Raw genomic sequence first — 16,896 nt, 5'->3', positions numbered from 1 at the left:
ACAGGAAGAGGGGGTTTGCCTTCGCCACATGTTGTTTACCTTGAGTAGAGCATTTGATTGCATGGAGGTTGTTTGCTTCTGCTGAAAAAGTGTACTTGTATTGCTCTTTTTGTCATGTGGAAAAACCTATGCTAAATATGGAGTTGGCTATGGTGACAAGTCAATGATCAAGACTATTGGCCAGTTTTCTAGTTATGAAAAGGTACAAAAAAGGCACTAGGTCTAGCTTATTTATTGTGAAAAGCATATGGTAAAGGTTGATTGTTATTGCACCTTTAAAGTCTTTATAGAGGTATTCTGTTACAGGAAAGCTTCCAGATTACTGTAGTAGATAAAGGTTTTGGTGTTGGTGCTCTGACAAACCATATGGGTACAAGATTTGCACTTTGAGCATTGTTAAAATCTTAAGCCTGACTCACCTTTTCGTACCTTTTCATATAGTCTAGTGTAGAGTAACCTTATCCTTTGGATCTTATTCCCACTAGTCCTACATTTTGTGAGCAAAGCAAACATATATTGCCAGCTTAGGGTGTTGAATGCCCTCTTTAAATCTAGGGGTAGGCAACTAAACTGGTACCATCGGAGGGAGGCAGCTTATTAAGTATAGACCTGTAAGATGAAATCTCAGTGTGGGACATGTCCCTGCTTTGGCAGTGACACAATCAAGGCTTTGCTGGAGGCGCTGGTGGGAAGATAACCGGTCTCAAACGCAGCTGCATCAAGAGAAGCTAGTTTCAGGGCTATGAAATCTGTATAGGTATTGTAGATTTCTGATGGATACTTCTAACTGCAGATTCCTCTCCTTTAAGAAAATCCCCAGTTGCCAGGCTGGAACTGGAGAATTTGAACAACTGTGCTTTCATAGCTGCCTGCGGCTCCGCAGAGGCAGCATACTTCCCCTATCGGACCTGAATGGAGCTGTAACTAAGTGTTCCTCCTGTGCTCTGAGGTCTGTTACTGTTACTGTTAACACATAAAGTTTATTTAGACCATAGTCTATAAACCATACATAGAACAATGGATCGCGTATCGTGATAAGACATTTAAAATCACAATTCATTTTACATATTTACAGCACTTGTAAAACCATAAACATACAATATTTAAAACCACAGTTCCTTTCTTTTCACACCTTCCATCGGGGATCTGGAGGCCTGCTCCCAACTTCTTTTTTCTTATGATAGCTCTCAAAATTGCAAACATAGTGATGTGAAATCTGGTCCCTTCTGAAAGCTACAGGCTTCAAACTTTGCTGCTGAGTCTTCGGGAAAGGAGATGGTGGTCATGGACCCCACAGGAGGTGTGCCTTTTGGTGTTGGGGCTCTGGACACACCTCTAAATCATGCGACATTCAACCGTATGCACCTGAATGAGATGCAGGATCAGTAGACAAAGCCTTCTAATGCTGAACTCAAGAAGAGGTTGAAACTCCGGTCTTCCTCCAAGTCGGGACCCCGGTCCCTTGGCCATTCCTGTGAGTGATCCACTTCCTACTGGAAGTTTTCAGATAAGTCCGTTAGAGTACAAATGAAAACATAAAAAGAGGAAGCAGAACTTGACCCTCATTCCGCCATTCTAGCTAAAAAAAAGACGCAAGGGGTTAAGATAAGCATCACACTCCCTCAAAGACTTCTGTTTCAGAACCAATTCCCCAGCTGTTCCCAAAGCACACCAAGTTACCCAGGCTAGCACTGGTGCCCCAGAGGGGAACATAACTTCAAAGGTTTGTAAACTTAATTTAGGTCTTACTACTCTGTTGGGTTGGCTCTTCAAAGCAGATCATCTACTGTCTGTGCGTTAAATTGGGAAGAGCCTCTCATTCACTGCGATGTGCTTAAGATAATACGTCACTGTCTGCTCCTTTGTATCCTTTTCACAGTAGTGGATGTTTTCTTATGGACCCCAGATTAACATTGCAACGCTCCAATCTCCTTGCTCGTGTGATGGCATTGGAGCTATCTATCCAGATAATCTCTGCTGTCATGGTGGACGATTTCTCTTTCTGCAATGCTGTGGAGTTGCTGCAAGCGAATAGGGTCGTGTCCTGCGGTTCTTTATTGCTTTGCCTCGTACCAGGCCTCTTTAGGCTCTGTAAGGAAGTAGGTGTGTTGACTTGATATAATTTTTAACTTTGCAGGAATATTTGAGTTTTAGTCATCTAAGCTTGAAGGCGGCACTGCACGGTCAATATATAATCTGGGAAGACAAGCGCTTTGTTATTTTCTATCTCCTACTGCAATGCCCTTCTGGTCACCTGTTGAATAGGGTCCCTGTGATGAAAATTCTAGAGCTTTGCCACTATTGACCTGGTACTCCAACTCACTAATTGCACTTTGTTAAAATGCTGGCAGGGGTTGTCACCCATTTTGCTAAGCAGCGCACAGATTTTGCACTTTATTCTGCTTCTTTGAACATTTGTAGACATTTGATTTAGTTTCTTGGAGTGATTGTCTTTGATATTAATGTCGCTCATGTTGCCAAAAAGCATGCAGAATCAGTACTTACGTGCTTTATTTGCGCATCATAAGTCACTCCGTGTAGTTCCTTAGGGTGGCTGTCTCTGATGTTAACAGTATGAACGTTTCAACTGTACTTTGCGTTGCTCTTTGCACTTTACTCTGTTCCTCTTGCTTAGCCAGATGAGGGAGACATCTGGTTGGAGGCGTGTTCACTATCTGGCTTAGAAGCGAACAGACCTCATACTTTACTTTGCTCTTTTGCACACCTTAATTAATGTCACTCGACTCAGTCCCTTAGAATGGCTGTCTCTGACACTAATGATAGTAAGACTTAATGTAATTCAGTACGGACAATTCCACTTTATTATGATCAACTCTTTCATCTGCATGAGGGAGATCTCACCCTTCACCTTATTAATTGCGCTGTTAAGCTGCTAGTGGGTGCTGCCACACATCTAGCTTAAAGGCATGCATGTTTTGCACTCTTCACTTTTATTTGCACACCGTAAGGCACCTAAATAGTGTTTTTAGTAGGGTTGTCTCCAATGTTAATGATATTAATGTTTTCATGAAATTTCGCGTTGACCATTAAAAGCACATCTGTTACTCAGTGTAGCACTTCATAATAGTATTTTTTCTGAGTCTACCCACAATGGATACAATAATTTGTGTTGTCTTTATTGTTATAATAGTTTTTATGCACATATATGCCCTCATAATTATATAATGTAAACATAGTTTGTATGAAAGTGCTACAGTATATTGACTGCATAAATGTACATTGAATCTTACTGTTGGATTGCATATACTCAAAAAGTAATTGCAATGATTTGAATTAATCACACAAATTCATTTATTCAATTGGCTTGGGTGCGCTCTGTAGTGTGAGCCATAGAGGAAGAACCAGATGCTTGAATTCCTCTGTAAAAAAAAGAGAGACAAGCCCTGGAAAAGAGACCACGCTGGCCAACTGCTCTCATCAAATTGTTGCATTGGTGTATTTGAGGGAAGCCAACAATGCAAATATTACTACGCCCAGCACATCTTTTAGGGTCTTCTACTCTCCCCTCCAGGAAAAGTGCCCTTTCATGTGCTTTTGGTCTTGTATCTGTAGTTCAGGCGTGTTTGACTGTATCTCTTGTAATAAGGCCTAATTGTGTTGCAGTCTCTCAGCGAGTCTGCACTGGTCCTCTCGAAGTAAAAACAAGTACACTGCTACTGAGTTTACTTTGTTCTCAATTGCATTTCTGGTCTCCTGTATGCCATTGATGCTCTTATCCAACTTGTCTGCTGTAGCGGATGCTTGGCTAGGCAAGGCACCTGTCTCTTTTCCAAACGAAGGGCTCTCTGGGGAACTGGACTCTCCCCACTTCAGCACTTTAATGTCTGGGGATTTTCTGTTGCTCTTGGCTTTGCTCATTTTCAGAGGGCAATGGGCCACTACTTGTCAGGGCTGTCCCCAGGCTCCTCCTCATGAAACTGCTTGAAGGATTTCAGTATCAGCCTGCCTGCCTCCCTCATTCACATATCTCACAGCAGATCAAGTCTGGATAGTAACCTGCCCCTTAAGTGCTGTTAGCCAATCGTGGTAGCCTGCTGCTCCAGAAAGCCCCTGGTCCGAGCTCACCAGTTGCTTCTTCAAGTCCCTAACCAGATTTAGTTGTGGGAGTGCTATTCTGTCTGGGTAGTATCGGGGCAGTGGGCCATGCCAAGTCTGATTCCCACCCCCCCCCCGTGCCTGCCGTTTGCCGTAAGTGTTGGAGGTGCAGCATCTGGTCCGGTCAGGCCTACCAAATTATACGTTTCTTTTGTACTACGTCTTGTCAGTTGCCCAGTTTTGCAGGCAAGGTTCAGATGCCTTTTATTCACCATCCTCTTTCCCTATCTTTGATAAGGAGCTTGTGGCGAGCAGGCTGATGGTGGGTGATACGGTGCAGGTTGGGAGCACTAACAAAATGATGCTGCAATGTTGTAAGTAAAGGGCAGAATGTTTTTTTGTTTTTGTGTTGGTGACCTACTGGGACTTGCTCTTGAATGATCCTTGTTAAAGCATCTAAGGAGGGGTTCTATATTGTTTGCCAACTGTCATTTCTTACATATTTGTAATTTTATGACTGAATGTCTGATGGTTGACTACGCTGAATACAGTTGTCCTGATTTGGTATGGTGAGAATAAAAGGATGAAGCCTATCGGCCTGATTGAGCCGTTGAAAAAAGTTACGTCAAAGGTCAGATAATTTTTTTTTTTTTTTGTTCCTCATCTCCACCATGACTTCAATCTGCCATACCAATGGACAGGTAGGATGACATAAGATGACAACATACTGTCTCAGTCGAGGACTGGCAAGGGCATTGTTATAATGTGGATCCGCCCCCCAAAAAGAAAAAAAAAAAAATTAATAAACTCCCTTCAGCAGGTTGTCTCCCGTCATTTCCTTAGACCCTGCTTACGGTTGAACAGATGTTTTGCCATTGTAGCCAGTTACCACCATTGCTTTATGCACCAAGTCGCCTAGTAAGACAGCGAAGATGTTCTAGCAGAAAGGGTGTATCATGGCTTCGTAATCATTGGAACTGGGGGGAAAAAAAAGAAAAAAAAGAAAAAAAAACACCCCAGCTCAATTCATTGGGACCAATCAAGTTTCTGCCAAAATGCTCTTTTATCTGATTTCCCTGCCCTGGAAAGATCTATTTTTGATAGTTGTAGCATAGAAGAGCTCCAGTCGTGCAAGGACGGAGGGGACGCCTCTTTCCAACGTTTACAGATTTCTCGTCGGGCCACCAACATAGAGTAGAATAAAAGGTTATTATTTGAACTTCGGCTACGATCTACAACTCCAAATATTACAAGCCGAAGATCTATGTCCACTATAGAGCCTGTTGAAGATGCTAATTTGTTGGCTATTGAGTGCCAATAGGATGTTAAATGTGGACAGTCATAGAACATGTGTGCATCCGAGGCTGCCACTTGACCACACCGGGCGCATGCCACTGGTTCCCCTATTGAACATTTTGACAGTCTCTGAGGGGAATAGTAAGCTCTATGGAGGGTATACAGGTGGTTTCTCCGGAGCCAAGCTGGTTTAACTATATCCCAAAGAACATTACAAGATGCTAGCCATAGTTCCTGCAAATTGACAGAAGGTAACCGGGAACCCCATAGTTGATCTGGCAGCTGGAATTCTCCGTCTATCTCCTCTAAGATTAAGTTATATAAAAAGGCCACCTCCTTCGGTGCAGGTATTTTGTCAAGTAAAGAAGATTCCAGTTGAGAGCTCCCTCCTATTTTTTCTTGATTGATTTTTTTAAATGAAAAGTTATTGGTTGTTGCAAAAAAAATATGTTAAAGGCAATGGCACTCTAAGGACAGATCGTTATTACATCATGTTAAAACATTTTGACAGGTATTTTGTTACATGGAATCTCACAGAATACCGTAGTAGGCATCTCTTTTTAGGTCGAGCCTTTAGCGGCAGTGCGCTGCTCGCTTTGCGAAGCATGCTGTATTCAGTATGGCGTAGAAGCTCCGCACACTCTTCCATCTTTTTCATTGGCTTAGGTCCTAAATGCTCCCTTCAGATTGGCTTTAGGCTTGTTAGTCCCTCCTAATACCGGTCTTGTCATCATTTGTATCCTTCCATGGCTACTGGCCCCTTTACTTTGAACACTATTTTCTTCCCGTGGTTCCACCCCCTGCAGGCTGTGACTTTTCAGCCCCCGTGCCCCCTCACACTCCCGTTTGTGCCTTCTCTCCTGCCCGCACTCCTCTTTCAAATGCAATAGGCCTGGCGTAAATGCGAGTCTTATTGCATTGCAAATGTTTGTTTAGTGTTGGTTACCCTTTGACAAGCCCTGTGGGTAGATTTACACTTCCATGATCCTCGTTAAACCCTCTTTGGCAGCGCTGTATATTTCTTACCAAGTGTATTTTTGCACGTATTTGTAATTCCATGAATGTATGCCTGATGTTTGCCAAATAGGAACGCTTATGCACAATACATTAGGCTGAAGTTGATTATGGTGATAACCCAATGATGAAAGCTATAGGACGGTTAGGCACATTGTATAAGGTATGGCAGATGCCATAGGTCTGATCTTTTTGTTATGAAAAGTTATGACAAAAGCAGGAGGTCCGAATTATTCATTATGAAAAGCCAGTAAATGGTAAAGCTACTAAGTCTTGAAAGTTGAATTATTACACTACTTTACACCATGTGTGTCAGTTATTTTGGCATATGGAATCACACAATTATTATTGTAGGAAATGGTTTTGCAGTTTGGTTATCCAATCTGACAATTTCTGGGGGTAGAAGATCTTCTCTGTTTCAACGCTGTCAAGCACTGGAGTCTTTGAACTTTTTTTTAAATTGCCTTCTTAATTTAGTCAGGAATAAGCAAGTTCTTTTTAGCCGCAGTTCCTAGTGGGTGGGGGGGCCTCATGGAGGGGGGGGGGGGGGGGGGATGGTGGGTAGGGGGGTAGGTGAGGGTAGTGGTGGTGCGGAGGGCAGCTGAGGTCCTAGACCTTACACTGTATTCAAGTATTTCAACATTTGGGCAGAGCCAAAGACATTCTCAGAAGCTCTTTTCAAAGCTCTTTTTTTGTTGATTACATTAGGTCCATAGACCACTTCACTTTTGAGCGAGTCCTAAAACAAAAAAGGTTGAATGCTCTAAATCAATCTTAGTCTTACATGTTTTACTAATGTCACTTAAAAGAACATTCTCTGTTCCACATTGTGCCTCTTTTCTGTCCTCAGAAGCAGAACGCAAACCTGTTTTCATTGCACTAACTGTGATCAGCCTCGTGGGGACGGTGCTGCTCTTCATCATCAGGAATCCGGACTCGTTCCGGCCGGCTGCAGAAGATGAAGTCTCGGAGGGCAGCCGAGGCGGAGAGGCCAGCAGTGTGAATGTGTAAGTGAACTCAATCCATCACTGCTTTCATAGCTGTATTGCCAATGCCCCCCTGATTACTATTTCGCATGTCCAACCTAATCTAGGTTCACATGTTGTGCATTATTCCTCCAATTGTGCTGACAAATGGGTAGAACATTTTATTGTATTTAGTTAATTAAAACCTTGACAATATTGTAGCATAAAACACATGATTTAAAAAAGAGTACAAAGTCTCAAATGGTTAAAAGGAAAGCTTTCTAAGTATCCATGTAATTGGTGTGTTTGTGAGAGGTGGTTCAGTGGATCAGTTCGTTGTGCTGACAAATGTCTGATCCACTATGACAATGATGAGCCCACAGTGCACTAGCATGTGAATATCACCCTTAGGTTCTCTTTTACGCTGGTATATTCGGAAGCAAGTGGAGCAGCTGCTGATATTTTCTCAAGTTCAGAGCAAATTTATTTTCCAGAGCCAAGCTTGGCTTCATCACACCTTTCAAAAAAGTGCAATTTCAAACTTTTATTGGGTTACCTAGGTACTCGTGGACATAATGCTTAAATGTTTGTGCAAATGCACAACTGATTGTTATCTGAAATACTGCAGGCTGCCCTTCTGTAATGCTGTTGTAGTAGCTGTTACAGGAGTACTACCCACACATTTTCAGTCTCTGCTAATTGTTTAGGTCCCCAATGCAGAACATTCAAACTGATAATTTCCCAATATTGTTAAGTGACCTTAGCCCAATTCTTAATTTTGAAGAAGTTCTAATTTAGTGAAGGCCAGAAGTGCTTACATTGTATTTATTTCTTTTGTCTCCTGGCATATGGGGTTCTGCCAATTTCTACTTTGTGTGTGCTCTAATAATTGAAAATATTGATACTCTTGTACTCTTTCCTGCTCTAATCAGCAACTGGCACTGGGTTATTAGGATGGCCAGAGATGTAACATGTATGTTAATGTTGCTGGCCAGCCTCCAAGAGGTACATATGGTTCTGACCATGAACTCGACTTTTTTTGTTTAGTCTGTGATCTTGACCACAACTAGACTACTGGCTCATGGTCACCCAATCATGCAATGAGATAATTACTTTTCTGATTTGGTGTAATATCTCCTGGTAGCTTCTTTCCCAATAACGTGTTTGCTTCACAGTTTTCTGTGTGTGATGCAAGCTATATCCCTCCTCCTGGAGCTCCTGTAGCTTGTGGTCATATGAAGAGCTGGTTAGAGCTTCTGAAAAAAAGGAAAGTAGACCTGCGGATGAGCTTGACCACATGGCATGTCCTTTTCCGGCGTAATGAGGTGAAATGGTGGATCTTGGAGTAGCATGGGGCCAGAACAGATTCCGATAATGTCGGTAAACGTTGCTGTATCTTTGGAAAATTCACTGGGAAAAGTTTTAAGGTTATCTACTATCTTTCACCATTGCTTAACTTGCCAAACTGTGCCAATTGTATCCAGGATTGAGGAACACAATAAAACTGGAATGAACCTGGCAAACATACAGGGAGTAAAAGAAATGCCGGAAAGTTGTGGTATAACCTTCTTTGTGGCTTCAAATGTGGGGGCAAATAGCAGGTACAATTTCAGCAGCTGTTCCCAGCTTACAGTGATCTGGGACTAATGATTCAGGTCACTCTACTTAGGGCACCCTGATGGTCATCAGTGAATAAGTAGCTGCACACAAGCACTCGGCACAGAAGAGCCAAGAATTCCCAAAGGTGGGCACCCTGTTCTGTTGTCTGGGTTGTGTTTTTTGGTAGCCTGTCTTAGATGCTACAGTCAATACTATTTGTAGAGACTTCTCTTTGTTCTGAGTATCTTAGGACAGTACATGCAGCTGGATTAATCTAAAACCTTGTTTATCCGTGTCCCTTCTGTTACCCATTGCGTAAACCATTTGTGTTTTTTAAAAAAAGAGTTCAAAGCATAAATATATATATATTTTTTTTACAAAAAAGATTACATTATGACTATGAATGAATTGATTGTATTCTAGCTACACAGCTGTTCAAATGAGCATATACAAACCTAAATGAGACGACATATTAACATGAATATTTGGATCGGCTTTCCTCATACTTTCATTGAAAAGTGAAGTATTTCTGTTTATCATCACTCGCACTGCGGTTTGGTAATTTAGGGAGTATATGGTGAGATTCCTATAAGGGCTAAGTCCATAGTGGTTACTCCAAAGACCCCATATTTTGACAGCCTTCCAAAGGCCACCTCTGTTTTCATATATCACCTTTTCTGCTGCTATTCTCCTACATCTGGAAATTGTAGAGCATAGCCCATTCCTCTATTCCCTTGCAGTGTCTCATTTTTTGATCATTAGCCATAGTGAGAGTTTATTTCTGAGTAGGTTACCATCATTAGGGATGCCTATGATAAACAGAAGTCTAATTGGAATCCTGGCACCCAAAATCGTACTACCTTATCCCAGTAAGACTGTATCAATCTGCATCTACAGATGGTGTGTAGGAATAGGCCTGCCTTCTCTCTACAGTTCAGGCATCTGCCAGTCAGTGCTAGACCCATCTTGCATAGCCTGCTCCTACTATATCAGCTGGGTTAGGCATGGGCCCACTCTGATTGCCACTTCACTTGATTGCATGATGGCAGCCTCCCAGTTTACGTCTTCAAGGGTCCTGATGATGAAAAGCAGCACTGTCCCCTTAAGGCTGATCAGTTCAATGAAAACAGGTTTGCGTTTGTCTCCATCCTGTGTGATTCTAGTATGTTGTATGCAGCATATGCATTATTTACCAGAGTCATGTGTGGGATTAAGGTTGTTCCCCAGTTCAGTTTCTCTGATGCTCTTTTTTCCTGGTTCGCCGTCTCTGGCAAGTTTTGCAACTCTTTGGCACATGACACCATTGAATGCATTTGAATCTCGAAAGGATGTTATTTCTTATTCATCCTGCATATATCTTTAGTGCACACTTCCTAGACACATCTTCTATTTAGGAGATGCCCATGTCATCCCACCTACAAAAGTCAAATAGTTACAAAAGGAAATATCGCGCCGCGATCCAGCACGATCATAAGCTTATTCACCAAGCCCGGGCTAAGTTCGTGGCCGATAAAATCCTGTCCAGCTCTAAACCATCTTCGCTGTTCTAAAGAAGATGAAAAACGGAGGAGCCATGGAAACCTCTATGATCTCGTCAAATAAACAGTGCACTGAGCTGGCCGCATTTTTTGTGAATAAAGTTGACAATATCTATCAGGGGCTAGCCGCCCCCCCATCCACCTCAGGGGGGCCTGAGATGCGGATTTCGGGATTAAGGGGTACTAATTTCTTGGCCTCTTTCCCGTCTTTGACGGAGCCAGAGTTTGAGGCACTGTGTTCTAAAATCAAATCTGGCTCTCCAGCTGATCCCTTGACGCCGAAAAACTTCCGCTAATTCCACGCATGCCTTGCTCCGCTGAATTTTAACTTGGTCAATCTTTCTTTGACTTCAGCGTCCGTCCCTAGGGCCTGGAAACACGCCAAGGTTATTCCTTTGCTAAAGAAGCCCACGCTGGACCCCACTGAGCCAGCCAATTTCTGCCCAATTTCCCAACTGCCCTTTCTGGCCAAGGTCACCGAATCACATGTGAATGCCATACTCTCCAGGTTTGTGGAGCAGAATGACATCTTTGACGTGTCCCAACATGGGTTTCGGGCTCGACACAGCAAGGAGTCGGCGCTACTGTGGTCACGGAGACTATCCGGGCGACCTTGGATGGGGGAGACTCAGCGGCCTTGGTCCTGTTGGACCTAAGCGCTACGGTCTCCCATGCAATTCTCCTGCGATGCCTCCTGGGTATTGGCATCAGAGATCTGGCCTTGGAGTGGCTTCGGTCATTTTTTGCAGAAAGGTCTTTCCAAGTGCATGTTCCGCCTTTTCAGTCACAGGAGTTTGCCTTACGCCAAGGTGTACCGCAGGGATCAGTGCTAAGTCCCCTATTGTTCAACATCTACATTCAGCCTTTGGCCGTATTGGCAAGGGATAGGGGCTTGGCACTGGTATAGTACGCTGACGACACCCAGTTGGTCATCGCTTTCTCCCAAATAAAGTCACAAAGCTGGTGAGGTTTAAGTAGGATCTTGCCGCTATTCGGACTGGATGGCAGCGAACTGCCTGCAGTTGAATGCAGCCAAGTCCGAAATCCTGCTGTTCGGAAGAGACAGAGGGATGTGGTCCGAGAGTTACTGGCCGAACCAGCTGAATCCTGCTCCAGCTCCTAAGGAGACCGTGAAAAATCTCGGTATTTGGTTCGATAGCGAACTAACTTTCGAAGCCCAATCGAAAGCTGTGACCGGATCGTGCTTTGGCGTTCTGAGGGGCTTGAAACCTCTATTGGGTTTCTTCCCCCCGAAAGTTCGCCAGCTCATCCTACAGGCGACCATTTTGTCACGATTAGACTATGGGAACAGTCTTTATCTAGGCGCAAACAAAGCCAGCGTTAAGCGCTTGCAGAGGGCACAGAACGCGGCTGCTCGCATGTTGCTGGCTCTCCCCTCTATCTGCTCAGTTTCCCAGGTCTTACAGAGGCTTCATTGGTTGCCAATAGCAAAGCGCATCCAATTTAAGACGCTTTGCTTAGCGCATAAGATCCTATCTCCACAGGCTCCGGTGGGCTTGAGGGGATTGCTGCAGCCCTATACCCCCCGTTGCCCTTTAAGATCTGCCACCGCAGCACTTGTATGCACTCCGCGTGTCCAGAGAGCCAGAGCGGGTGGTCGTTCCTTCCGCTGCCTGGCTGCACAAGTTTGGAACTCGCTCCCCGGGTCAATAAGGAACCATTAAGACCTTGCTTTTCCCGGCTTCAGGCTGGTTGCTGAGGTTAATGTCCAGGAGTTGTTGGTCTGCGCTGGGACGCTCCGTTGCTGGGGCAGCCATGCGCGTTATAAGTCTAACAAATAAATAAATAAATAAAGTCCGTCCATCTGGGCCTTTTTAATATTCCCATGCCAGCAAGTGAGTGTTGTAGTTTATGCTATATCCTGACTGCTGAATTTCCATCATGCTGTGGCGACCAGCTGAAACACCCTGCTGTCCTTGAGTGCTGCATCAGTGAGTAGAAATGTACTTTCTACTAGTTGTAGGAGGCTGTTGACAAACAGAGAGAGTGAGATAGAAAACACCGGACTGGAGCTCACTGTGTGCCATGAAATAATCTCAGTCAAGGGATGGCACAACTCTATCTTGATGTTGCAGAGACAGGTAGGTCTGATTCGGCTGGACAATGGAGGACAGTGGTTCTATTTGACCAGTCAGTTTAACAATTATATGTACATATAGATTTAACTGGTTCTGGTAGCAGTTGTTGATTTTGTGAGCAGACCTGGAGTCCAGTGGAGACCACCAGGACACTACCTAATACACATTGGTTGGAAGCTACAACAAAAGGGAAGACAGTATATAAAGTATAGGACAAGGCTGAGGGAGGGAACTGAGAGGAAGGAAAACAAATAACTCCAGGGACGCATACTAGTGAGAACTGTTATCCTAACTTTTTGCCTTTTGCCTCGTATTTTTCTGACCCTATTTTTGCTGGCTTTAGGACTCTGGGCACTTTACCCCTGCTATCAGTGCTAAAGTGCATATGCTCTTTGTGTAAATTTTGATTATGATTGATTATCCATGATTGGCATACTTGATTTACTGGTAAGTCCCTAGTAAAGTGCACTGTGCATGCCTAGGACCCGTAAATCAAATGCTACTAGTGGGCTGCAGCACGGATTGTGCCACCCACATGAGTAGCCCTACAACCGTGTCTCAGGCCGACTATTGCATTGTCTGAGAGTGCAGTTTTAAACTGCCATATCGTCATGGCAAGTGCACCCAATTCCCAGGCTTAACCTTCCCTTCTACTATATTGAAGGCACTGCTAAGGTAGGCCCAATGTACCCCCATGGGCAGGGTGCAGTGTATGTGAAAGGTAGGACATGTACTGGTGAGTTTTACATGTCCTGATAGTGAACTACTGCCCATTTCGTTTTTCACAATTGCAATAGCTAGATCTCCCATAGGCTATCACTGGAACTGCCTTGTGACATTTTACAAGTGTAACTTTCAATTGGGAACAGATAGATATTTGGAGTTTGGGCTCCCTGAGCTCAGGAATTAAAAACACATTGTTTATTGAAGGTGTTTTTTAAATTGTGTGCTCGAAAATGGCACTGTTAGAAAGTGGGCATTTAATTGTTTAAGCATCTTGTGCATCTGCCTACCCATGGAATCAACGTCTGGTTAAATCAATCAATCAGGGGGATTGTAAGCGCACTACTCACCTGCGAGGGTCTCAAGGCTCTAGGGAGGGGTGGGGGGCCCACAGATCTGCTTAGCCGAAGAGCCAGGTCTTGAGGGTCTTCCTGAAGGTGCTCAGGGAGGAGGCACGTCTGATGTCCGCCGGGAGCTCGTTCCAGGTCTTGGGCGGCTTGTGTGGGAAGGATCTTTTGCCTGCCCTGGTTCTGTGGATGCGCAGGGTTAGTGGATTTGTCCCAAATAATCTAGTATCCTGATTATTGGCCAAATTTCTAGTAAATGGCAGCGCCTCTGCAGTCATTCGGAAAGGTCTGCTGCACACTGTCACCGGCATAGAGCAAGATTCTAGTCTCTGTATTTGTTTCCCTTTTAGACTCTCTGCTTTGTGGCACACATTTAACCCTTCAAGCCAGAGGCTGAATTGCTAATGCAAATAGTAGTGTCAAGAGCGGGGACCCCTGCTGAGTAACTCTCCCCAGCTTGAAAGTATCAAATAATACTCTGTATATTTTGACCACAGCCTTTGGGGACATATATAGGAAGACCCACAAGTCTCTGAATCTCTGACAAAATTCGAAGTGCTCCAGAGACCAATATTGCCCATCTTATTTAATCAAATACATTTTCAGCGTCCAATGAAAGAATAGTAGATCCTTTCTCCCCACTATTTTGACCAACCATTTGTGAAGTCTACGGAGGTTAGGTTTTGTGGTTTCGTAGGCATAAAACTAGTTTGGTCTGGGTGATTCAAAGTTGTTATGGTGTTTAGGAATCTATTTACCAAAACATTTATGAGTATCTTTATTTTTATGTTGAGGAGTGATATGAGGGGGAGAAGGGGGTGAGGGGGTGAAGGTCACAGTACTCTAGTGTGGGGAAAGTTGGCCCTCTAGTGACATTCTTTCATGTCGAGGTGAAGCGTGCTATGTTAACAATCAATTGCAAACTAAGGGGTCAGAAGATTTGGATTTGAATTGAATGCTGCTGTCATGAAGCCAGAGAAACACAAGAAACATGTTCAGCCCTTCTTTGTTGATGATCCCCCCCCCACATCTTGCCTCTTATTCCACTCTGGTGTGCCACCCCGGCAGTCAAGCTGCTTTATGTCCAGATTCATACTGTTTTTGCGTGCTTTTGTAGTGTGTTTTTGGTTCCTCATTGGTATTGTCCCTATAAGCAAGACGGGCAGTTCCAGCCATCTGATTTCTTCCTCCATTGTGGAGAACTCCAGACTCTTGTCCTTCAATATATTTTTTTGTAGAGTATGCATTTTCTTTAATCTTCTGTCCAAATCTACCTTGACTTGTGTCTCTTACCACTGCTTTGTGCGTCCCACAAAGTGTAATGCAGGATTGTACTGATCCAGCATTATCTTTAAAGTAATTATCCGCTGCTCCGTCAGAGCTGTTATGGGTTCTCTATCTTTGAGTTCCCATGTATCTAGGTATGCTTCCCTTATGTAGCTTCATTCCGGATTATCGACATCGGTGCGGGGAGTAGTTGAAGGGGAACAGAACGTAATCAAACATTTCTTTGACCAAATATTCTACTCTCTCACTCTGGGGATTTGCAGCTTTTGGGATAAAAAGGTAATCTGATAGTGATAGTAAGCTAAGTGCCTCCAGAGGCACCTAAGGAAAAGGAGAACTATCAATTGAAGACCTGACCTACATCAGTCGAATTTAAAACCTCTGCATTGAGCCAGCAGAGTGGAGGTGGCCACTGTACCGGTCATCCTTTCCATATTTTTTCCCATAAAATCATTACACTCTCTAGCTATTTTATACTTGAGAGAAAGTGCCTACAAGAGTAGGGAGCTGACTTCACCAATCATTCTTTTCTGAGGTTGTGGAAGGGCATAGGCATTTAACACCTTTGCATCTCTTACCCCATGTCACTTTTACACCCACAGAACATACATAGGTGATTGCCCATTTCTCCTTGATTAAGAATCGAGTATCTTCTACCCAAAGTATCGACCCCTTGTGAGTCTTAATGACCCCAGTGTGTATCAGGGGGCTAAATTTTCATCTCGCAAGAGTTCTCCATTAATTACCCTTCAAGTGGGTTTTCTGTAGAAAAAGTGAATCTGGGCCTTTGTGTTTCCAGGATTGATGAACCTTTTTCTTATGATTCTGTCCCCGAAGCTGTTCAAATTCGGCAATTATATTTTCAGCTGCTCCTCCTCCCTAAGTGTACCTGCCATGGGTATTTCACTATGTGACGATAGATGTGTTTAATCTAACCTGCCATCGTTCTGATATATCATTTTTTTCTTTGACTTGAGAAAGATTATAATAACCATTCAAAAACAATACAGCCATACCCCCACCTCACTCCTCCGTACAACAGATTTCAGACTTCCCTGCTCCCCAGTGTAAGAAATGTCTATCGTTCTCCTCCGTAGGCCCATTAGTGAGCTGTTACACTTCACTTGTTTCCATTTGTGTCATGGTGTGTGACATCAGTTGTAGAACTGTGGAAACCATTTCCCACTAGTCTGAGAGAACATATGTTGTATCTGAGTATATAACATAGTGGGCCTACATACAGAACAATCTTCACAAATCAAACACCAATCACGGGGCACTTAGGACTAATTTGTCCTCCCATCAAGCCCTTCTTTTGGTCATCCCTTTCTCCCATTCCTGCTCTGTATTACTCATAGGCATCGCTGCAGCTGGGCGATGAATACATCTCTCTTAGCCGTCTTCTGTTTCCTAGGATTAGGACCAAAGTATCCTCCAGTTCAGGGATCAGTTTGTCTTTTTTGCCACCATTGACAGCCTCTTTTGTTCTGCCACCCTGTCCCATACTACCTCAGGAGTTTTCAAGAAGGAGGTTTTGAAGTTGAACGTCAGTTTGAGGTGGGCCAGGAAGAGCAGCATGTACACAACTCAACTCTCAACTTTAGTTTGACTTCCTCAAATCTCAATTGTTTGACTTTCTCTGCTTTATGCACCAGTTTGGTAGGTTCCAGTGAGAACATGTGTGATGTTTTCAATGTAATTTGTCCTTTTTATCAACTAAGTTGTAAGGCATTGTCTTTGTCCCTGTAGTTAAAGAAATTTGCTATAGTCCTTTCAATAAAGATGCACGAAGATAAGTCCTCATCCTGTAGTATTGTACGGAGCTAATCTTCCAGGAATCATATGTGGTGTTTGTGCTAGGTTCCTCCAGTATGCCCATGATCAGGAGACTGATTGTGAATGATTGTCCTGCCATGAATTCCACGGGTTCTTCCACTGATAAGTGATCTGGTTTACTGAATTGTGTAGTATT

At 43.6% G+C, this 16,896-nt stretch overlaps 1 protein-coding gene across 1 annotated transcript in view; it reads left to right on the top strand.

The window, feature by feature from the left end:
• Positions 1-16,896, top strand: part of MFSD11 (major facilitator superfamily domain containing 11) — a 268,198-nt gene that overhangs the window by 169,614 nt on the left and 81,688 nt on the right. The window contains exon 8 of the mRNA XM_086930674.1: positions 7,217-7,373. Within this exon, the coding sequence (XP_086786800.1) occupies positions 7,217-7,373 (157 nt within the window). The remainder of the gene's footprint in view (positions 1-7,216; positions 7,374-16,896) is intronic.

Source organism: Lissotriton vulgaris, chromosome 7 (genome assembly GCF_964263255.1).
Source record: "Lissotriton vulgaris chromosome 7, aLisVul1.2, whole genome shotgun sequence".
Classification (NCBI taxonomy): Eukaryota; Metazoa; Chordata; class Amphibia; order Caudata; family Salamandridae; genus Lissotriton; species Lissotriton vulgaris.
Note: the sequence above shows the minus strand (reverse complement) of the source record. Positions and strands in the feature narration are given on the sequence as shown.